Source organism: Eschrichtius robustus, chromosome 3 (genome assembly GCF_028021215.1).
Source record: "Eschrichtius robustus isolate mEscRob2 chromosome 3, mEscRob2.pri, whole genome shotgun sequence".
NCBI lineage: Eukaryota > Metazoa > Chordata > Mammalia > Artiodactyla > Eschrichtiidae > Eschrichtius > Eschrichtius robustus.
Window position 1 is genome coordinate 2,475,694 of NC_090826.1, and position 22,673 is coordinate 2,498,366.

At 65.2% G+C, this 22,673-nt stretch overlaps 1 protein-coding gene across 1 annotated transcript in view; it reads left to right on the plus strand.

Annotated features, from left to right (window-relative positions):
- Positions 1–21,058, plus strand: part of TP73 (tumor protein p73) — a 58,025-nt gene extending 36,967 nt beyond the window's left edge. The window contains exons 4-14 of the mRNA XM_068537699.1: positions 1,211–1,456; positions 13,218–13,404; positions 13,731–13,846; positions 15,370–15,479; positions 15,811–15,953; positions 16,305–16,393; positions 17,177–17,298; positions 17,742–17,890; positions 18,157–18,295; positions 18,664–18,757; positions 20,078–21,058. Coding sequence (XP_068393800.1) covers positions 1,211–1,456; positions 13,218–13,404; positions 13,731–13,846; positions 15,370–15,479; positions 15,811–15,953; positions 16,305–16,393; positions 17,177–17,298; positions 17,742–17,890; positions 18,157–18,295; positions 18,664–18,757; positions 20,078–20,416 — 1,734 coding nt within the window. The 3' untranslated portion in view covers positions 20,417–21,058. The remainder of the gene's footprint in view (positions 1–1,210; positions 1,457–13,217; positions 13,405–13,730; positions 13,847–15,369; positions 15,480–15,810; positions 15,954–16,304; positions 16,394–17,176; positions 17,299–17,741; positions 17,891–18,156; positions 18,296–18,663; positions 18,758–20,077) is intronic.
- Positions 21,059–22,673: the final 1,615 nt, after the last annotated feature.

Here is a 22,673-nt window from a genome sequence, read left to right on the forward strand (position 1 = left end):
TCTCCCGCTGTCCGGTCCTGCCTCTCCCCCCCGCCCCGCTAGGGGGACTCCAGGCCCTCTGCCCGCCAGATGCAAGTCCCCCCAGTTCACGGTGCCCCGGCGTTACCATCCCCACTCCAAGCCTCAGTCTCCTCATCTGCAAATCGGGGGCAGTAGCGCCCTCCCTCCGAGCCTGGCTGGCACAGAGAAGGAGCTGTTTAAACATTTGCGGTTAGAGCAGGTCTGGCCCCTGTCAGCTACTGTGTCACCCTCCGAACCGCCTCCTGTTGGAAGCCTCCTGACTGGGAAGGTGGGTCTTCCCTGCCAGCCCTCCAGGGGAGACCTGCTCTGCCCTGGATTCAAGACGCTGAAGCGTGGGCCGGTGCCCGCCCCCTCCCTTCCTCGCTGGGGCCTCCCTTAAGCTCCGGGCAGGGGCTGCTGGTCCGGACCCCACAGAGGGTGACCCAGGGGACCCGCCCACACCATGAGGCTAAGAGTTCCTGTTCCTTCTGTGTGTGGCCCCAGAGGGGGCTAGGCTGCCAGTGCCCTGGGGTGGGCACAGGGTGTGGACCAGGCAGACCTGCTAGCAGGGGGAACTGGGGGGGCATTCAGATGCGGATGGATGAAGGCAGCCCGTCATCATCGTACAGAGGCCCTTCGCAAGTGGCCTCAGCCACCGTCCTTCAGCCCCCAGCTCTGTCCCACCACCTACAGGGCTGGACCGAGGGGCCACATCTGGCCTCCCAAAGCTTCTTGGGCAGGCAGCCCCTGCACCGGAGCCTGGGGTGTGCCCACCCTGCGCGCTGGGGCCGCCCTCTGCCCTGCTCCCGGGGGGGGGGTCTCCCCAGCTTGACCTGTAACGGTGGGACAGCAGGAGGCGTGGCTCTCTGGGCTGGGTGCTGCCCCTGGGGAGTGCGGCCGGGCGGCCAGGGTGTCAGTCAGGGCTGGGAGCCGCCCCCGCAGGCCGGTCCCCTCCAGGTGTGCTTGGTGGAGCCCCAGGAGCCCAGGCACTGGGAGGCTGATGGAGAGGGGAGGGCGAGGTGACTATGTCAGTTTATCCCAACACAAGTAGTGACCTGTCGGGTGGGCGCCCCCCACCCCAGGAAATATTTGGGATGACTGAGCTGCTGGCCCTTTAAGGCTCCTGTAACAGGACACCTCCCAGACGGGATGGCTTCCACTCTCCAGCCTGACTGTGTGTCTCCCCCTTCCCTCCTCCCCTTCCTGCCAGTCCCAGTTGCATTTGCTGAGCAGCACCATGGACCAGCTGGGCAGCCGCGCGGCCTCGGCCGGCAGCCCCTACGCCCCGGAGCACACCGCTCGCGTGCCCAGCCATTCGCCCTACGCGCAGCCCAGCTCCACCTTCGACGCCATGTCGCCCGCGCCTGCCATCCCCTCCAACGCCGACTACCCCGGCCCCCACCACTTCGAGGTGACCTTCCAGCAGTCGAGCACAGCCAAGTCGGCCACCTGGACGGTGAGTGGCGCCCCGGCTCCGGCGGTCACCTGTGGGGCGCGCGGTGGGGAGGGGCTGCCCGCGTCCTTGGCACCCAGGGATGGCCGCCGTGCACATCCGCGTCCGCCCAGGGTTCCCACCTGGCCGGGAGGCGCGTCGGGCCGGAGGCGGGTCTCGGGGCCGGGCAGTCTGGGCGTGCCCACCCCTCGGACGGACGCGTGGCCAGAGTGGGCCAGCCTCCCACAGGGCCCCAGAGGAGATGGGCATGCCCCTCCCCCCGGCGAAGACGGAGGCAGACCCTTCTCACGAGGACTGTCCGGCGGCATCCCTGAGCTCAGTGGGGGCTCTGGCTTGAGTCCTGTGCTGGGTGGGCGGCAGGCTCACAGCTCGGACACCTGGAGCCATCTGAGGCTGGCGCCGGGGCCCACGGAGGCCACCTCCTCCAGGCAGCGCAGGGCTGGCCGGAGGTGTCTGTTGTCGGCGGGCTTCGGCTTTGCCCACTCCCTCTCTGGGTTGTCATCTCCAAGCGTGGGTGTGAGACAGGGGCTCAGGGATGGAGCCACGGTGCCGCGGACCCCAGGTCCTGCCACCGTGCCCTTGGGAACAATCTGACCCCCCCGTCGACATGGTCGAGATTTTGCCAACCTTGATAACATCCCACACACCCACGGCTGCTCCCCGAGAGCTGTGACTTGCTATTGCCCTAAGCTCTTTGAGGTTGTGTAAACCCTTGAAACTGCCTGCAGCCACGAGGCAGAATCTACTGTTGTCCCATGTTAGAGTCCAGGACGCCGAGGCACGGGGAGGGGAAGTCGCCTGCTCGAGTTATGCAGGCGCTAAGTGGGGGCACTGGTGTGGGGACCTGGTGGCTGGCTCCTGCGGCTGTGCCCCCAACCACTGAACTGCACTGTCCACACTGCGGCTGGGAGAGGAAGGCGCTGCTTGATGTCCCTGCTAGGGCAGAGTAAAGGGTTAGGGGCACCAAGACCCCCGGATACACTGCCGGCTTGCCTCGGAGCCTAGGGCATTGGGCAGGAAAGGGTGCCCCAAGGACCCTCCAGGTCTGCTGCCCGCCCCCAGGAGGGGAGAGTGAGCCTGGCTCTGGCGGTCCTGGCCATGGGGCCATGTCACCTCCTCTGGGAACAGCAGCTCCGTGCTCACTCCCGGCCCCTGGAAAAGGACCCTGGAGCAAAGGAGTCCATGCAGGGTGGATGGTTCCTGCCCCCGAGGGAGTGCCGAACTGGTGACACTGAGGTCCTGCGCTTTGAGAACCGGTTCCCACTGTCCCCACTGCCCTGCTGGCCAGGCTGTGGCTTTCCCACACTCCTGGGGTGGCCAGAGGTGGGGCAGAGCGGCAGGCAGCCTGGACGGCCCCCTGCAGCTATCTCTGGTTCTTGCTTGAGCCGTGGGCTCCCCCAGCTGCTGACCCATCGCTGAGTCAAGGCTCAGACTGACTCCAGGGCTTCCAGGGGCCAAGAGGGGCACCTGCTCCTGTCGGTGCCCAGATGTCCTCATCTGGGAATTCTCACTCCATCGCTCCACTGGTGGAGGTGATAAGGCTTAACCGGGATGGGCTTAGCGCAGTCGGTGCTGGCATCTTCATTATTTCCTTGGACGATGGGGGTGGGGGTGGGCTGCCATGGAGCCTGGTCCTCCTGGACAAGGTTGTTTAGCCAAAGCTGCACCTGCGGGGGCTTCTTTATTGCCTGTGGGGTCCTGCTCCCCACACCCCTGCTTTGAGGTCTGGCCCTCGAGGCATCCCTCCACTTGCACATCTCTAGTGACAGGAGGCTCACTACTGCTCCTGTTCCACATTCTGACTTGCTCCCTAAGCCCTTTCTCTCTCTTCTAAGGGGGAGGGTCCCGGTCCCTCCTTCACTGACGTTCTGTCATCAGAGCCTGAGTTGCTGGTCCCGTAGGAGTCCTGGCAGGCAGCTTGGGGGGTTCCTGGCTCCCTTCCTCTGCATTGTTTGAGGATGCTGATGGGGTCTGTAGCATCTGAGTGGCTTTGAGCGCCTGGGATGGTCTGAGCTGGTCCTCAGGGAGGGACGGGAGCTGCCCCCTCCCGGTTGCCTCCACCGCCCCCTGCCAGGTGTGTGGCCTCAGGGCTGGAGGGGCTCATGGCTTGGTCACAGTTGTGCGGGCCCTAAGTGGCCCCGTGGGGTGGTCTGTTGTCCAGGACGGAGGCAGCCCAGCGGCCACACCAGGGGGCAGGGGAAGGCTCATTTGTCCGATCAGCTCTGCCTCCAAGCCCCAGCCCCGCTTCCCCCCGTGCCCGAGCAGTGGACACCTCCCTCCCAGCCTGGGCACCTCCACCTGCACCCCCGCTGAGGGCTCGCGGAGCTGAGCTGAGGAGGAAGGTGCCACTGCTCGTGCCCACAGACGCCCTCCCCAGCCCGTCTCCATGCGGGGGTGGAGGTGGGACACACATCCATAATGAGATTCGTGGCACCTCGGCTCTGGGAGCAGACCCCACCCCTGCAGGCTCCCTGCCTTGCCCGGGGAGGGGTGGGGGACAGGCGGCCGGCTCATGGTGAGGACGGGGACCACCGGGCATCCTGCCTGCTTGCAGCTCTGGGGGCCTGGCTGTGCGGGCGCTGCCCAGACTTGCCGCCCGGGCTTGCCCTCCGGGCCTCCACGCCGTGCCATGTGCGGCCCCCCTACGCCAGCCGGCTGGTAACTGATAGATAATTCGTATTTTTCTCAAGCTCAGTTCCAAATTGACTACTGCCTTCTCTCCTCTTCCTGCTCAGGAAAAACACCCTCACCAGCCCCCAAGCGACCGCAGCTGTTAATGGGGTCTTTGGCTTCTGCTTGGCGAAGGCCTCCTGGGAGTCCCCCCGGCCCCAGGTGCTTCATCTGCCTTGACCTGTGTCCCTTGACTTCAGCTCTCACGCCTGCATTCTTTGGGGGCAGGGGGGCCTGGAGCCCTCAGCTCACAGGCGTGTGTGCACGTATGCGTGCACGCAACGCTCGTACATGCATGCACAAACACGAACACATGTGCAGACATGCACACACAGGCAGACATGCAGACACATGTGCAGACATGCCCACGTGCAGACACTGTACACGTGTACTTGCACACACAGGCACGCAGGCCCCTCCTGGTCGCTGCCCAGGGTTCTGACAGCCCCTCCCCTCCCACAGGAGTCAGGAGGAGGTGGGCAGCAGGTAACTGAGCAGCCAGAGGAGGGACCTGAGACAGTGGCCAGGAGCAGGGGCGGGAGGAGATGGCAGTTTGGCCGGCGGGGTCGCTGTGTCACAGGAGGTTCTGTAGCGCCCCGCCAGCGTTCTCTGCTCGTGAGCGTTCTGGCTGAGGCTTGTTCCTTTCGGGGCCGTCTGGGCTTTGGAGAGAGACAGATGCCGTGAGAGATCACAGCTGTGAGCAAGGCCCGGCACCCTTGGGCACTGATGTTCTTTGGGCCGGTGGGCGGGTGGAGCCGGGACAGGGATGGCAGTGCCAGGTGCCTAGGTCCCTGTTCCACACCCTCCCCGGGACATGGCGGGGTTGGCCTCTGGGCCCAATGGCCACTCCCATCCCGGGGACCCCCGTGGGTTGGCAGTGTGGGGACAGCTGGCGACAAGAGTCCCAGGGAGCAGAGAGGAAGAACAGTCGATGTGAGGGTGTCCGGAGGCTGCCCAGCCCAGCCCGGCCCCTTCCTGCTCCCAGCCTGAGCCTCTCCAGGGAAGGGGCTGTCCTTGACGTTCTGGAGTTTGGGGAGGGGCTCCAAGGTCAGCAGGCAGGCTTGGTGTGGTCGGAGCCCTGGCCCAGCTGGGCATCTGTGGGTGCCTCGGGCAGACTGGGTGACACTGCTGATGGCCCACAGGGCAGGCTGCCGTGAGGCAAGACGGGGCGGGTACGCACGGGTGCGAGGGCACAGCTTGTCCCTGGGGGCCTCCAGCCAGCCCCCCAGCCTGAACACAGCCCCCTGGATGACCTCCAGCTGCCCCCACATCCGACGGGGTGTGTGTCCATCCGTCTGTCCTGAGAGCGAGCTGGCCCACGTGATGTGAATGCCCTCCCGTCCCACCCCTGCCCCAGGAACACGTGGGAGGGGGCCTGGGAAACGCAAAGGCTCTACGAGGGATTCCTGGGTAGAAGGTGGCTGAGTCAACGCTAATGGATTCGGGAGAAAACTTTCCAGCCCCTCGGAGGTTTGCAAGTAGGAAAATAATAGTGGAGGTGTCCCAACATGATCGCGGTATCAATTGCGTTATCCTAAAAGTTTATGGAATGCATAAGTGGAATTAATACCTTTTACTGGCACCAGAAGCAATTATACGTACTTGAAGCTGAGGGAAGAGTCCTAGCAGCGTTCATTGTAGAGATGAACCTCCGAGTACTCGGGGAGAATCTGCAGCAAACGCTTGCCCTGTGCGGAGCTCCACGGGGGGGCGCTCCCTGTGGCTGGTCCTGGGGGGTCAGTGCCCCAGCTCGCGGCCCGAGGTGGGGGTCCCCTCAAGCAGCAGGGGAGCCCTGCGCCTGGAGGTCACAGAACTCAGCCTGGGGGGCCCTGAAAGGGGCCCCGAGTCCCTACCGCCGAGGGGTCCCAGGGCAGTCCCCACTCCCAGCCCCGAGGTTCTTGCAGGAGAGGCGAGGGGAGCCCCCAGGGACAGGGCTCCATCTCCCAGGTGTGGGGCTGTGGGCCGGGCATGATGCAGTAGATGTCTTACCAAGAGTCCTCTCTTGTCTGGGGCTTGTTTCCAAATTGGACACAGCTCCGTGGATTCTAGGGTGTCTGGTTGGTGCGTGGACAGTGCCCTTGCAGGGCCCCTGCGTGGGTAGCCCCCCCACCCCGAGCACCCCGGTACAAGTTGTAGGCTCTCGTGTCCTCCTCACTTTACGGATAAGGAAACTGAGGCTCGGGAGGGCAGGTCCCTGCTCAAGGTCGCCCGTCAGCAGAGGGTGGAGTGGGGGTCTGAGCCCCGGCAGCCTGACCCCTGGCTTTCATCATGCAGCTTGTGGGGGGCACAGCCTGTGCCCCTCTGTGGAGCGCGTCAAAGGAGCAGCCTTATCTCAGCTCCGAGGGGTGGGTCCAGGGGCCCCCCCCCAGGACCCAGTGGACCAGTGGTGAGGGGGGCTGACCCCTCAGAGGTCCAGGGCCTGCCCTGGCGGGGAGCACCTGGGCCCAGCAAGCCTGCGACTACTGTTTGTCAGTGAGTGAGTGACAGCTGCCGCTGGGCGGGGAGAGTCTGCCCAGTTCGCCTTTGCAGTCTGATTTTTATTGACTGATGAAAATTCCCTTATATATATTCCTCTATTATAAAGAACACTTTATAATTACAGTGCTCCAGGGCTGACCAGGCTCAGAGGTAAACGTAGCTACAGGCCAGGAGGGCCTGGGACCCGCCCCTCCTCCTCTTCCCGCACCTGAACCTGGCCCCCTGTTCCCGCCCCACCCTCCAGTGCCCTTAGCCCCCTCTCTAGCTGGGAAAATGAGGGCCGAAGGGGAGCTCTCGCCCCAGCTTCTCCTAGAACCACTGCTGCAGCCATGGGGTCCTGAGTGCCCTGGACCTTTGCCCTGGGGGAGCGAGTTGGAGCTTGGCTTCCAAGCTGGGTGGGTCCCTGTGGTTGGTTGTCGGGGAAATCTGCTTTGGGGTTTTCTCAGATCCCAACCTTGGAAGCCAAGCTCAAGTTCATGGATCCCAGGCCCTGAAATTCCACCGGCCTCGATCGGGGCTGTGAGTGCTGCAGCTCATTCTAGGGCAGGAAGGCCCCCATGAAACGTGCACAGGGTTCAGTGAAGTGGACAGTCAGAGGCCGTTGGGGGAAACACGCAGTGGCCTGCAGGCAGGCTCCCCCAGGATCGCAGACCTGCCCAGGGCGAGGTGCCCCCTTCCTCCGTGGGTCCTCGTGTTGTGAGGGGGCAGCCAGTGCCTCCAGGGCCTCGGGGAGGATGAACCAAGGTGGTGCTGATGTGATGGGAGACGCCGTGTGCTGCGGGGTCAGATGTGTAGAAGCCAGCACTCCCTGCCCCAGATGCTTCGCTGGATATTTACAGGTTCCAGTGAAAACTTCGATGGCAGCCAACTGTACTAAAAGCTGAAAAGTGACCACCCCACGTGTCCAGGGCGTGCAGGTCCCCGGGGGCTCCTCTCCTGCTGGCCGGGAGTGGAGTTGATTTAGTGAAGAGATGCCCTCACTGCTTCCTGGCTGGACGGCGTGGCTTTACCTGTGGTCCTGAACTGGGGACTTAACCTGCAGCTGCCATGGCAGGAAGGTCAGAGACAGGAGGGCCCATCCTCAGGGCTCCCGTCGGGGCTGACATGACGGCCCTCTGGAGAGGCCACCTTGAGTATCTGCTACAGCTGCGGCCACAGCCTGGCCTCCCCTCCCGCTATCCCCCCAGCCTCCTGCCTCTGGTCCAGCCCCAGGCCATCCGGGAGCTGCAGGGCGCTGGGGGAAGGAATTGCCCACACTGGACAGTGGCCGTGTCCAGAATGGTGGGCCCACAGGCCAAGGCTCCCGGACTGTCCTGTGAGCGGAAGGTGCCCACTGACCCTTGCAGTCACCGTGCTCACGAGGCCAGGCCAGCTCAGAAGGCTGCAGGTGGGATGGGGTGAGCGTAGCGGGGACCTCCTTGCCCTGGCCGTCAAGGGGGCCCTCCCGGTGCTGGGCAGAGCTGGGCAGGTGGGCAGCCTCGCCCCGCCGCCCCGTGCCGGGCACGGCCCGCAGCCCTGCTGGCCGGGTTCTTGCCAGAGGGCTCTCTCCATGAGGCCAGCTGGGGGATGGCCCCTGCAGCAGGGACGCTGGTCTTCAAAGGAGGCCAGGACAGGCAGGCTCCCCAGCTGGCAAAGTCAAGCTTGTGGGCAGAGGGACCGTGTTTGGACCTGGCTGGGGCTGAGCGTGGTGCTTGGGCTATCGACGCTCTTTGTGCCCTGGGAGCGGGAGGGGTGGCCGCTGGCGGGAGTTCTGGGGCTCCCTGCAAGCCCGGCCTGTCCCAGGGGCTCAGAATACGTACTGCTCGCCCCCTCCTCAGGGTCCGGGGGTGGCCAGATGTTGTGCCTGGGTTACGGAACAAGGACCAGATGGAGGCCCAGGCTCACCTCACCCTGCCCGTGAGGGTGTCACTGAAGCTAAAGGCAGGGCCGGCCTCTGGGCAGCTCCTTCTGCCCTGGGAAGGAGCTTCTGGCTGGGGCCAGAGTGAGAGTGATAACAATGGGACCCCCTGTGTGCAAGACCCCCTCCCCGCACTGTTCATGGGGCGGGGGGCCAGTGGATCGACAAGGCCCTTTGGAGTCGGGACTGAGACTCATCGCACAGCATCTTGGCAGAAAAGGGGGGGCTGGCGCAGCCTCCTTTATCTGCTGGCCAGGCACCGGCTGTGGCCCCCACCCTGGAGCCAGGGGGCCCCCGGAGCCTCCAACCACCAGGCCCGCAGCCAAGGTGGGCTGCTGGCCGTGGGTTTCCTTGTGTGTGGGCCCTTGCTGCCTTCTGAGCGTGGGTGCTCTGAAGCAGGCTGGGGTGATGGTCGCCCCCCCAGGCCGGTCACCTCCCTGACACCTGTCAGAGCCCCCCATGCTCCTGGCCACTTTCCGCTGAGTGAAGACACAAGGGCTTTTCTAGGGTGAGTGAGGGTCTGTGGCCTTGGGGAGGTCCTCAAAGGGTCCATAACCCAAAAGAGGAGAGAAATGTGGGTGTGAGCTCCCTCACATGCACACACACGTGCACGCACAGAAAGCAGATAAAAGTGGTCCATAAAAAAAATCAGTAAAAATAATAAAGCCCCCACTGCAGGCCCCGTCTTCCAGAATCTGTTGTAACAGATTCACCCAAGCTGGTTAACGGTATTTGCGGTTTGCAAGATGCTACACGTCCCTGGAAAATGACAGACAAGTTATTATCACCTCTCCACTCTCCTTCTGCCCAGACCTGCCCGTGCCGGGCACCCAGCTGCAGGGGAGCAGGCGCGAGGAAATTAACAGCCGCCACCACGCCGCGCCCGCCACCCTCTGCCCACCACCCCCTGCACCAGCCCTGCCGGGCCGAGGCTCCCAGCCAGGCTGGGCCGGGCCTATCGTGGAGTGGGTGGCGGGGGTGGGGGGGGGGGTTGGATCGCAGGAGAGGAACCGGGTGGGGGCAGGATGGGCACACACCAGCGTCTGGGCAAACCATTTCCTGCAAACACGAAGGAACTCACGCATCCCCGAACAGGCAAGTCCTGACGGCTCTGTGTCAACCGCCGAAGATAAATAAGATTTTATCAGCTCGGAATCTGTTGAAACACATCCATCTAGCGGTTCTAGGGAAGGAAAGGCAGGAGGGAGGGAAGGAGAGGCAGGAGGGAGGGAGGGCGAGAAGAAGCATCTCCGCGTGACCTTTTTTACAAAATTGATGAGGACCCAGGAGCCCTCCTCCTCCCTGCCCCGTGCCCAGGGCGGCCTGAGGCCCCAGGCCCCGGAGCTCTGGGAGGAGGGGAAGGAGCTAGGGGAGGGGGTGGGGGAGCTCCTTCATTCCCTCCGGGTCCCACCCTGCCCTCAACCCCAGGTTTGGCTATCCAGGCCTACCCCTTCCCCCTCCCAGGCTTCCCTCCTGCCCTGCAGCCCAGCGGCCGCAGTTGTCACCACCTGATGCTACCAGAGTGGGGTTAGACCTCAGGCATCCCCCCCCCCCGACGCTGCCCGACTTGGGCCAGGCTGGGCGTCCGGGGGTCCAACCCGGGCCGGGGGGCTGGGGCCTGACCGGGTGTGTGCCCAAGGGCGGCGTGAGCAGCCAGCTGAGGGCAGCACTGGGCTGGGGACACCGCTATGGTGAGTGGGCCCACCCAAGGCCGTCGGGGGCCTGGCCAGGGACGCAGAGGGAGGAACCTCCTCTCCCCACGCTCGTCGCCAGCCAGCCGGGGTGAGGCACCCGAGGCAGCTCTGCGCTCGCAGCCCAGCGGCTTGCGGCTTGCGGCTTTCGGCTTGCGGCGGGGCGGGCGGTCAGGCGGCCGCTGCCCGCGGTACCAGGGACAGCTCCCGCAGCTCCTCCCCGGGGGCGGGGCGTCCACAGCTCCGGAGGCCGTGGCCAGTGGGACTGGGGCAGGCAGGCCAGAGGGAAAGGCTGCGCTGGTGGGGGCGGGGGCTCTGAAGGCACGTGGCGGCAGTCACGGAGCCTGGGGAGGGGGTCGGGGGCTGCGGCTTTGCACCTCCCAAGGCTGCGCCTGGAGCCTGGCCCCTTCCCTGTTGGCTCCGTTCCCTCCTTGGGGCTGCCTGCGGTGGTTGGTCGACATCGGAGAGGGGACTGCAGGGCCTTGGTGCCCCTGGGGGCCCGTTCGCCTCCATCCCTCCCCACCCACAGCCTTGGACTTGGACCCGCTGCCCCTGCTCACACCAGAGGCCAGGAGCCAGCTCACCGGAGGCGAGGACGCACGGGGACATGTGCGGGCGCTTCCACAGTGGGCGAGGTTCAGGGCTGTTTTATGTAGCACATCACAGGCCAGCGATCAAGACACGGGGAGGTGTCCAGTGGTTTAAGGCATCCCAGCTATCAAACCCAGAGCCAGAACTGCAACACAGTGGCCAGGCCTCCGACGCCTTCTCCCCTTGCTGACCACCCCCCAGCCCAGGCCAGCTCTCTGTGGGTCCTCTACACGCCCCTCCCAGCCCTGGTCACCTCATTCGCTGGACCCTCCGCAGGCAGGTGGGACATCTGCAGGGGAAGAAACACCCTCTGGAATCCACCAACGCTGCAGGAGGCCCCGGTGAGGCTGCGTGGCATTCAGGCGTGAGCCTCCTATAAGTCTAGTTTCTTCTGGGGGCTGAGGGGCTCTGTCCATTTTCCCTAGTGAGCCGAGGGGCTGGCAAACACTAGGCGCTCAACAAAGGCTTGCTGAGTGGATGGCTCTTGGCATCCCAGCCTCTCCCTCCATGACTGCTTGTGTTCAGGTCCCTGAAGTCCAACTGAGGCCCGCCATTCCCTGTGGGGCCCTCCGCTTCCAGGAAGTCCCCTAAGTAGGCCCCTGGAGCTCCTCCATGGCACTCACCAGGCAGTTTCCTCTGGAAACTAACTGCACCCTTGTCTCAGGTCAGGGGCGGGTCCCGAAGCCTCACACATGGTGGACAAGAGAGCTGGGCACTAAACTGGCAACTGGTGTTTGCTTTGGGCTGGGCTACTGCTGCCCTGGGCACGGCCCTCAGGACAGGACGCTCAGCTTATCTCCCAAACTGGTGCTCTGGGGAGTGAAGGGGCCGCATCTATACTGGTGGGGACCCAGGAGGTCAGCGGTCACCTCCCTGGGAAGCAGGACTGCCCCCCTGTGTGGTCCCAAGCCCACTGAGGGCCCACCTACACCCATGGGGGATGTCCCTTCCTTCCGAAGTGGGGTCGTAGGCACAGGTGGATGGGGCACCCGGGAGGCGACAAGCCCTGTGGGCATCCAATTCCATTCCACGATAGGGACCTAAGGGGGCTCGTCCTGAAGTCATCGCTGAGGGAGTTGGACAGGGTCCCAATCCCCCAGGACACCACTAGGGAGACCCCAGCTCGGGCTTGTCCCCGAGCCCCCTCAGACCCCACCCCAGGTCAGCATTTCCAGCTGGGTTTCAGCTCATCAGAGGAAGGACGTCTCGCACTGCTCAGGGCCAAGGGCTCCGAGGTGCGGGGGCCCCTTGCTCCTGGGCTCAGGCTGAGCGCCGCCTCCCTTGCTTTTCCCGGACTTGGAGTTGCTGGGAGTATGAGGCTCTGAGGGTCCATCGTGTCCCTTGCTGGCCAGAGGGTCAGGGTGTCCGGCCCCAGCTTCCTCGGCAAAGGTGGGATCAGACCTGCTCGTCCTCTGGTCTGCAGCAGCCCCGTGTCCGGCCTCAGTTTCCCTGACGACCATAGTGGGATGCGATGGGGGGCTCTCCAGGACCCTGTGGCTGGAGTAACTCTGAGTCCCCGGGGGCTTGTGGGGGGCCCAGGGGCGTGGCATGGGGACAGGAAGCGTCCTGGGACTCTGAGACCCTCATGTCCCCACTGTCCGTGGGGGATGGGGCCACGAGGAGCCCTGATGGATCCCCAGGAGCCAGTCATTGGGGGACAGCCAGCTTGGAAACGAGTGGGCACCCGTGTTTCCAAGGGACCCTTCCATCAAGGGTCACTTTGAACTCGTGAGAGCCGGCCTGGGTCCTCGGGTGGGCCACCTGGACCTCTGGGCGCTCACCCTGGAGGTCCCTTCAGGTGGCCCGGGAGTCATCTGATCCTCCCTGGGTCAAGGTCTTGGGCCGGGGGTCCTGGGGCTTCAAGGTCAAAGCCCCGCACCCGCAGTGGCCAGAAGTAAGCCAAAGGGCTGGCCCCTCAGAGGATGGTCCAGGGAGTCCCTGTGCACGTTTCCTCTGTACAGAGGACAGAAAACCTAACTCCAGGCTTTTAAAACCCGAGACACGAGGCTGTACCCTCCCCCCTTCAAACTACTACAGTCTGGGGGCTTAAGGTTCACAGGCTTGACGCACTGGACCTGGCTCCCAGCCCCCTGTCCCAGCCCTGCTCTCCAGCAGCTCCTTCTCACCGTCCTGGCCTTTACTGTCCTCATCCATAAAATGGACCTAATGGTACCTACTTCTCCAACCAGTGAGATCCAGGTGGATAAGCGTCTCAGCCTGGCCGCACGGGGCACTCAGAGCAGCTGCTCTCACTGAGCCCACACCAGCCAGACACTGATGGGTGGGTGCCGGGGAGAGGCTCTTTGAGGGAAGGAAGCCCAGAGGTGTTCAGCCGAGGGTCAGGCATGCGGTGGCCGGGACTCCTGGCGGGAGCCACAGCAGGTGAGGGTGTGGAGTTGGAGCCTCACCCCGGTCCCCACACCCCCCCCCCCTGCAGTACTCTCCTCTGCTAAAGAAGCTTTACTGCCAAATCGCCAAGACGTGCCCCATCCAGATCAAGGTGTCCACCCCGCCGCCTCCGGGCACTGTCATCCGCGCCATGCCCATCTACAAGAAGGCGGAGCACGTGACCGAGGTCGTGAAGCGCTGCCCCAACCACGAGCTCGGGCGGGACTTCAACGAAGGTGAGTGTCCCTGCCCCACCCCCTCCTGTGCCCAGCGGCCAGCGCCCCAGCCGGGAAGGAGAGGGCAGGTCCGATGCGAGGGGCTGACAGGGGGGCTCAGCATACCCCCACCCCAGTCCCGTGTCCTGCCAGCTCTGCCTGGGGCCTTGGGTGCCGGTGCCCGCAGGTGAGCGCGGAGCAGGGCTGCTGGGCCAAGTGCCCCGGGTGCATGAGGGCTGCCGGCGGGTCTGAGTCCCAGTGGGAGGCCCGAGTCTGCTGCGATGCGCCCGGCACAGGGGTGCAGACCCCGGCTGGCACCTCTCTGAAGCGGCGTCCCCTCTCGGCAGGACAGTCTGCCCCCGCCAGCCACCTCATCCGCGTGGAGGGCAACAACCTTTCGCAGTACGTGGACGACCCTGTCACCGGCAGGCAGAGCGTCATGGTGCCCTACGAGCCCCCGCAGGTAGGGGGCCAGGCTGGGGCAGGGCTTCGGGGCAGAGACCCCTTGGGTCACTTCCCAAGTGTCCCCGAGCTGTGCAGATCCTCCCTCGCCCTCATGTCCATCCCTCCCTTGCCTGTGGGTGGGGCTCTGACCACCTACACTGCCTAGCTGGGGGGAGGTCCCCTCCGGCCCTCTCTAGGCATCCACAACCCTGGCTTTACAGTGGGGGGTGGGCCTGCTGACCCTTGGGCCTCAGCCCGGCCCTTGCGTCCCCTCTTCCTGCCCGTCCGTTTCCCACGCCCCAGCCTGGGCTCTGGGGGATAGAGGGGCTGAGGTCAGGAGGAGTTAGCCCGGGTAGAGCCGGGGGGCCGCAGGGGAGAGGAGAGACCTGCGGTCGGGGGCACAGCGCTGCAGGGCCCGGAGGTGGGGGGGAGGCTGGGGGGGATTGCTGCAAGAGGTGGGCAGGGGCGGAGAGACCCTGGGGGTCTGACTTTGACCTGAAGGCAGCAGAAGGTTCTGGGGCTGATTTGCGGGCCGGACTGGGGTAAAAAGCTGGGGTGGAGAGAAGTAGGGGTGGCACCAACCAGTGACAGTGGGATGGGGGTGCCAGGATGGCAGGTGGAGACCGAGTCCCAGCAATGCGCCTTGTGGGCCATGCTTCCCAGGGTGGGCGGGTGACGGCGAGCCCTCACCTTTTCTCTACCTGGGTCTGAGACACGCCCCCCCCCCCCAGAGTTGTACCCAGTCCTCCAGGCACCCCCCTTCCAGGCCCCATCACTGTACCTGGTCCCTCAGGACCCCCAGGACCCCCTGTGGTTCCCTAGGAACAGCCCTTGCGTTGGCGGGGCCCGGGGAGGGGTTGCCACCCTGCCTTCCCTCCCCCGAGCCTCACTGGCACCTCCAGGACCAGTAAAGCAGGTCTCTCCCGCCCCCTGGCGGCTGCCACGTGCCAGCAGTTTTGTGAAAGGCCAGGTTTCCTGAGCCATCATCCTGACCCAGAGAGACCGTGACAACTGCCCGTTTTGTGGTCCTGGGATGCCCACGGGTCAAGAGTCCCGGGTTCACATCTCACTGTCTCCACACACTCCCTGGAACAAGTGTGTGTGCTGGGAGCCCGCTCGGACGGCTCTGGTCTCTCCCTCTGCCCAGAGCTGTGCCATGCACCCTACTTCCCAGAAGAGCCCACAGTTTGCAAAACACACACCTGCGCCACAGAGGCCTGTGCATGTGCCTGCTCACACCCCGCCCCCGGGGCCAGCCCCCAGCCTGTGCCAGGGGAGCAACCAGACCATGGCTCTCTTGGTTCCAGAGCCAGCAGAGCACATGGCACTCAGTGTACTGTGTGGCTGGCTGGATGGATAGGTGGGTGGGTGGGGGATGGACGGTGGATGGGTGGATAGACGGCAGAGGACCACAGGGCCCAGCACCCCCTTGCCTACCCAGAGATGCGAGGGACAGGTGCTTGGAAGCCCAGGAGCCCCCAGCCCTGTGGACTGGGGCCCACGTGCTGACAGCACAGCTTCTCCCTGCCCCTCCTGTGGCAGGTGGGGACAGAGTTCACCACCATCCTGTACAACTTCATGTGCAACAGCAGCTGTGTCGGGGGCATGAACCGGCGGCCCATCCTCATCATCATCACCCTGGAGACACGGGAGTGAGTCTGCTGGACGCGGGGGTCGGGGAGGGATCGGGGCAGGGACTCGGGCCCGTGCTGCTGGGGGGCTTGCTGGAGAGACAGGGAGGCCATGAGCAAGGGGCGGTGCAGGCCCTGGAGGCGAGTCTGGGGAGGGGCCCTGCAGGCCACGTGCTGGGAGGGGCTGCTGGGGCAGGAGCTGCCTTGGGAGGGACGCAGGGGACCTGGCGTCCCAGAGCAGCTGGGCACTCAGCCCTGAGCCCTCGGCCCATCAAGGCCGGTCCTGTGGGGTCCGAGGTGGGTGGGGACGGTGGGCCCCAAAGCTCACGGTCCCGGCTGTGCCCCTGGACAGCGGACAGGTGCTGGGCCGCCGGTCCTTCGAGGGCCGCATCTGTGCCTGTCCTGGCCGAGACCGCAAAGCGGATGAAGACCACTTCCGCGAGCAGCAGGCCCTGAACGAGAGCGCTGCCAAGAGCGGGGCTGCCAGCAAGCGCGGTGAGCAGGGCCGGGGCGGGCGCGCAGGGGTGGAGGGCCACCCTGGAACGTCAGAGCCAGGCCACCCCCAGGACGCAGCTGGACCTGTCTCGGGGCTCGGGGGAAACGCACGAGCCTGTGTCCAGGGGACAGAGCCAGCCCCGCCCGCGTGGCCGCCCCCGATCCCCTCCGTCCCGTGTGGGTGGCCGCCCGATTTGCTCATCCGAGTGGGCGGCTGGTCTCCGGGCCTGTCCACAAGGGGCACCTCGGGAAGGTCGGCTCACTCCGGGTGGCGGGGTCGGCTTGGCTAACCTGCGCGTGGCTCCTCCTCCCTGCCTGCTCACGAAGCTGCCCCACCCCGTTCCCTGCCAGCCTTCAAGCAGAGTCCCCCTGCTATCCCTGCCCTGAGCACCAACGTGAAGAAGAAGCGGCACGGGGACGAGGAAACCTACTACATTCATGTGAGTGTGCTGTGTCTGCGGACCCCAGGCTGGGGCAGCAGGGAGTGGAGGGGAACCTGGGGCCCCTAGGGTGGCAGGTGCAGCCTGGCACATCTGAGAGCTGAGACCCCGAGCTCTGCAGGCTGCAGGGCCCAGAAGGGAGAACCAGCTCTCAGAGAGAGAGAGCTGGCCTGACGCAGCTCCCAGCGCAGGAGTCTCGCTGTAGATACAATGATACAGCGTATGGGGCAGTGCAGGTCTCCCCACAACCGGGGAGGGCACGCGCCAGGAATCCCACGCTCCCACAGCCTGGCAGGCCCCAGCCACATCACCAAAGTGAGTTTACAGCCTGTGCCGTGATGCGGCCATTCCAGCTCGGATAAAACCCCACCTGCTCTGCTAGGACTGGTCTCCATGACGTGAGCTTATCATTTTTTGAGTCATTCAAGAATGAGATCCAAAAAAAAAAAAAAAATGAGTTCCTTGTTCTAAAAGCCCCGTATTTGTCCAGCACCCCCGCATCCCAGCACCCCAAGTGTGCTGAGCTCTGGAAAGGGGGAGGCGGACAGTGTGGCAAAAGTCTCAAGGGTAGGAAGGGGTGGGCGTGGTTTGTGCAGACAGGAGACCCACCCACCAGACTCCCCCAGACCTGCTTCTCGGGAGAGGAAAGTAGGGTCGGGGGACCCCCGGCCCGCGGTGGGGTGAGGAGCCCCGAGAAAGGAGAGGCGCTTCGCCGTGCTGGGGGGCTGGGGCTGGGCGGTGCCCACATGCACCTGGGCAGAGGGTCCACCTCTCCGTGCTCAGGTGCGGGGCCGGGAGAACTTTGAGATCCTGATGAAGGTCAAGGAGAGCCTGGAGTTGATGGAGCTGGTGCCCCCGCAGCTGGTCGAGTCGTACCGGCAGCAGCAGCAGCTCCTGCAGAGGCCGTGAGCGCAGCCCCTACCACCCCCAGGCCGCCCCGTCCTGCCCAGCTGCCCGGGGCAGAAGGATGGGGCCGGGCGACCCAGCAGGGACGGTGCCAGCAGCACCAGGCAGCGCTTGGCGTCTCCTCCCCTGGGAGGCCTTCCCTGAACTGCGGCGTCTCAGCCCAAGTGTCTCCCGAGTGAAGGCGAGGGGCGGTGGCGGGACGGATGTCGACCCACCAAGAGCAGGGCCGGTTCCAGGGGCCCCCACCCCCTCCCACCCATTGCCCTGGTCCTGCCTGCCAGCGGGCCTGTGGCCGAGTGTGGCCACTGTCCGGCGGGGAGGCTGGGCGAGGAGGCGGGTGCTCTGACACGTCAGCACGGGGCGGGGGCTCCAGGCCCCCGCAGCAGGGGGGCTTTATATGTGGAGGTGCTTCTTACAGACCCCAGCTGTCCCTTCCGAGCAGGAGTCACCTGCAGCCTCCGTCCTACGGGCCCGTCCTCTCGCCCGTGAACAAAGCGCACGGGGTTGTCAACAAGCTGCCCTCCGTCAACCAGCTGGTGGGCCAGCCTCCCCTGCACGGCTCAGCGGCCGGGCCCAACCTGGGGCCCGTGGGTGAGTGGCGCGGGCAGCGTGGCCGGGATGGGTGGGGAGACCCAAAGGGCGGGCCTGGCTCCAGACACCCCCAGCTCAGGCCCATGCGGGGTTCTCGATGGCTGCTCCCTCCAGCAGCTCCCGCCCAGGAACAGGAGGCACGGCCTCGGACGGTCTCCTCTGTCCACTCCCGGTCTTGGGGAGGGCCGAGCATTACGAGCCTCCCCCGCACAGCCTGGGACGCCCGGCCCGGCCCCCTCTGACCGTCCCACCTGCCTCCCACCCAGGCCCCGGGATACTCAACAACCACGGCCACGCCCTGCCAGCCAACGGTGAGATAAACGGCGGCCCCAGCTCCCAGTCCATGGTCTCGGGGTCCCACTGTACCCCGCCACCCCCCTACCACGCCGACCCCAGCCTGGTCAGGTACGTGGGCCGCTGCCGGCCGCTGCCGCTAACCCACTAACCTCAGCCCTGGGGGCTCCTGGTCGCCTGGCCCCCAGCCCGGGGGCACTCTCTGCCTGCTGCCCCTCGCAGCCTGTGCTGTACGCTCTGCCGTCTGGAGAACAGACAGGGGCAGGGGGATGTCGGGAGTGGGCATCCAGCAGGTGCTCGGAGGGAGAGCAGAACAGCCAGGGGTTCCTTGGAGGCTGTGCCCCGGTGAGCGCGTCCCCGACACCGTGGCCGCCGGTGGGCAGGGGCGACCTGTGGGGCGGCCAGTTCCCACCCAGACGGGCCGCACAGCCAGGTTCTTAGAAGTTAATGCTGCTTTATTTCCCCAATTCTCTCTGCAGTTTTTTAACAGGCTTGGGGTGTCCAAACTGCATCGAGTATTTCACCTCCCAGGGGTTACAGAACATTTACCACCTGCAGAACCTAACGATAGAGGTAACGGCCCCGGCAGGGCAGGTGCAGGGAGCCCACCCCCAGGCCAGCGCAGGGCCCTGTCCGCGGGGCCGGGAGCTCTCTCCCCTTGCTGGGGCAGTGCCTCCGTGTCCTGTCCTCCCCGTGTAAGGGAGGGCTGGAGAATTAGGGGAACCTTCCCACCAGCAGCCCCATCTCTGTGCTGACGTCCGGCTTCATGCGGCTGGACAGGACTCGCCCGGGCCCCTCGCGTGGACTCGAGTCTTGTCTCCTGTGGCCCGGCTGCCTTTGATTTGGGGGACTGGCTGTCTCCAAGGCACGAAGAAGTGCAGAAGGCGAAGGCCAGAAGGGTCCTGGGGCTGCTCTAGTTCAGTGCCATTTACACAGGGAGAAACTGAGGCCCAAACTGCTTGCCGTGCACGCACAGCAACTGAATGTCTGGTCCAGGATGTGCGGGGTAGAAGTGCCCCACCCTTGGCATCCTGACCCCTGACCTCACAGCCAGGGCTTGTCTTTAGGTTAAACAAGAGTCCCAGCAACGAGCACTCGTAGCCTGGTGTTGCCTTGAGTATAATGACTATTAACCAGAGCCCGGGAGACACAGCTGTCGGCCGGATCCTGGGGGTGGGGGGGCTCCAGCTCAGCGGGCTGGAGCCTCCGCAGCCCCTGCTCTGCAGCCGGCTCCGGGTCAGAGGCCCGTCCAGGCTCGTGCCCAGCCAAGGCCACGGGGCAGAGATGTGGGTTTGCCAGAGGGAGCTGGGGCCAGTGGCTCAGAGGGCTGCCTTGCTGTGTGTCCACTAATGCCCTCCCGACCCATCCCTGGTGGCCCCTACTGGGCTAGCTCAGTGCACGTTAGCCCTGCCTCACCAGCTGATGCTCTGCCTGGCCGGGTGGGGCGGGGGAGGGACTGGCGACAGGAGCCTGAGGATCTGCTCTGCCCTCGGGAGGGGGCCCCGCCCGCCCTCCAGGTCCCGGTGTGCGGGGATCGGGGAGCTCCATCTGTCACTCTGACTGTGCTCAGGGCCCAGGAGTGACCTCAGCGCCCCCTGTCCCCACACGTCACTTCTTAGCTCTCCTGCCGCCTGTCTGGGGCGGAATTCAGTGCGGCCAGACCACCAGGCACAGGGCGGGCCCAGCACTGCCCCTCCTTCGACCCGCACTGCCTGCTCCCCCCACACCGTCCAGTGCCCGGACAGGTGGCCCTTGGGGTGTGGGCCCCTCGCCTCCCTCCTGGTGGTCCCACGATGGCTGTGCAGGGGCAGGCGAAGTCGCTGGCGGGAGGGGGAGCGGGCAGTGCCCGCCGCTGGGCCCTCTGACGGGCGGCCGTGTGCACTGCTCTTGCAGGACCTGGGGGCCCTGAAGATCCCGGACCAGCACCGAATGACCATCTGGAGGGGCCTCCAGGACCTGAAGCAGAGCCACGACTACAGCGCGCAGCAGCTGATCCGCTCCAGCGGCAACGCGGCCACCATCGCCATCGGGGGCTCGGGGGAGCTGCAGCGGCAGCGGGTCATGGAGGCCGTGCACTTCCGCGTGCGCCACACCATCACCATCCCCAACCGCGGGGGCCCGGCTGGGGGTGCGGGGCCCGATGAGTGGGCCGACTTCGGCTTCGACCTCCCGGACTGCAAGTCCCGCAAACAGTCCATCAAAGAGGAGTTCACGGAGAGCGAGGCCAACTGAGGGGGGGCCGGCACGTCCGGGGCCCCCCAACCCGGTGCTACCGACCCAGAGGGCAGAGAGCCCCGGGAGCCACGCCGGATGTCTGCTTCCTTTTTGTCACCAACTGCCCTGGGAGGCAGGACCTCTGGGCTGTGCCCGGAAAGGGACTTGGGCAGGGGGGTGCCCGTGAGGAGGGGCTCCCGGAACTGCGCTGAGGGTGCGCGCCCAGGACCCATCCTCCAGGGGTCCGGGGGGCCTCCCCCTCCCTGCCTTGCCTTCCTGGGGGCTCTGCGGACCGACTGCCAAAAAGTATTTTTCGATGTCTCTGGCTCTGGGTAGCAACACGGCTCGGTGCTTGTACCTAAACACTCCTGTTTTCGGGTCAAGGCTCCAGACTACGTCTCTGCCTGAGGCCGTCCCTCTGCTGGTTTTGAGGGTCAGTCTGCCCTTGCACACCTGACCGCTGGTGCAAAGCCCACTGCAGCCACCTCCCACTTCCTGCCCCAAACAAAAACCAGAGTTTCACTGGAATCGGGGAGGCAAGGAAGCTTCTGGTTGGCGGCCTCCAGCCAGCACCCGTGTCAACACCGCTGGCTGCAGCCCCTCTCTCCAGTGGCCCTCTTAGGATAGACATGGACAGCAGGCTCCCCAGACCACTGGAAAGTGTCAATATTTGATAAAATGATGCCCTTTTCTACATGGTGGGTGAGCCTTTTTTTAATTAACTTTTGTTCTTAACATTCACGTTGGGTCAGCCTAGCGGGATGCCCATCTTCCCAGGCCTGTGTAAACAAGATGGGCTAAGGAAGCCCAGGGGCAAACCAGGCGGGGTCCACACCAGGCAGGGGTAGGTCACTTGCTTCCACGTGCGGGATGGGAGGCAGGCATAGAGGGCAGGACCCACCGCCTGCAGCCGTGGCCCCACTCTGCTCCCTGGGAGGCCGGCTCTGTGCTGGAGAGGCCCTCCTGTGCTCGTGGGGACAGCACTGAGGCAGGTGGAGGGGGTCCAGGCCTTTATGGGACACCCCAAGGAGTCAGCGGGCTGGGGGCAGACAGCGTCAGCACCCTAGCTGATGGGGCCATTTCCATCTGCAAGAAGCCTTCTGAGCCGCTGTAGCCAGAGAACTTCAGGGCCGGAAACAAGACCACAGAGGGTGGTGGGAGAGGGGGTGAAGCAACCCCCCTTGTCCCAGGCGGGTGGGATGAAGGGACTCCTGACTAATGTGTATGCTGAGACGCCGCCTTCTACTTTCGTAGCATCTCTCTGTCCCTCACTCTGCCTGGGTGTCTGTGGTTAGTCCTGCGGTCTGGGCCCTCCTGTCCAAGGCCCCCAGGCCAGGGGGCGGTGCAGACAGAGCCCTAGTCGCCCTTTGGGAGTTTTCCTGTTGCTATAACCACCCCACCCAAACCCCCGGCCCAGGGAAGTTAGGAAGCAGCGGACCTCACGCAGGTCCACTCAGAAGCCGAACTCTCAAGGCTGGATGTTCAAGTTCCAGTTCCCTTGTTAGGTTCCCAGCCTCTTCAGAGGCGGGCACTGGGCAGAGAGAGAGGTGTCAGCTGTACGAAGTGGCTCAGAGACCAGCCATCAGGGGACGGAGCCCCAGGGCCAGCTCTGCCCCTGACCCGCTGGCAGGAGGCCTCCAGACCAGGGCTTCATCCTGGGCATCGAGTGTAAACACTGCGCAGCAGCTCTACTTATTTATAAAAGCATTTGTGCGAAGGCAGGTGCCTGCCTCCAGGGTAGCACCCCCGTCCCCCCACCATGCGCTCCCTGGGGACCCCCCTGGGGGCAGAAGGGGGTGTCCTCAGCACCCAGGAGGCCCCGCCTGCAGCCAGGCCTGAGAGCCACGGGGAACAGACCAACCGCCTGGAGGGGGGGCGCTCAGCTCCTGGGGGCCTGCAGTCGCCCGGCAACGCGGACACACGCCCTGGTGGCGCCGGGACGGCCGCTGGGCCCTCCCGTTTCCTCTTGACACCCTCACAAGGCCCAGGGTAAGTACACTGTTCCTGCGGTTCCGACAAGGAAAGTGAAGCACAGAGGGCTGGGTCTGAGCCCAGGGCCCCAGCCGCTGCCGTGGTGTCTGGCTCTCGCTCCAGTGGCACGCGCTGGGCCCCCAAGTCGTGCCCCGTCGGGAGCTGCAGGCCCTTCCCCCAGCTCCCCTGGGGCCCGCGAACCTGACTGAGGAGCAGCTGAGTCCCCGGGGCCCCCGGGGCTGTCCCTCAGGCTCATCCTGTCGGCTGGTGGGGAGGCCACGGGGGCCCCAGGGTGCTCCTAAGT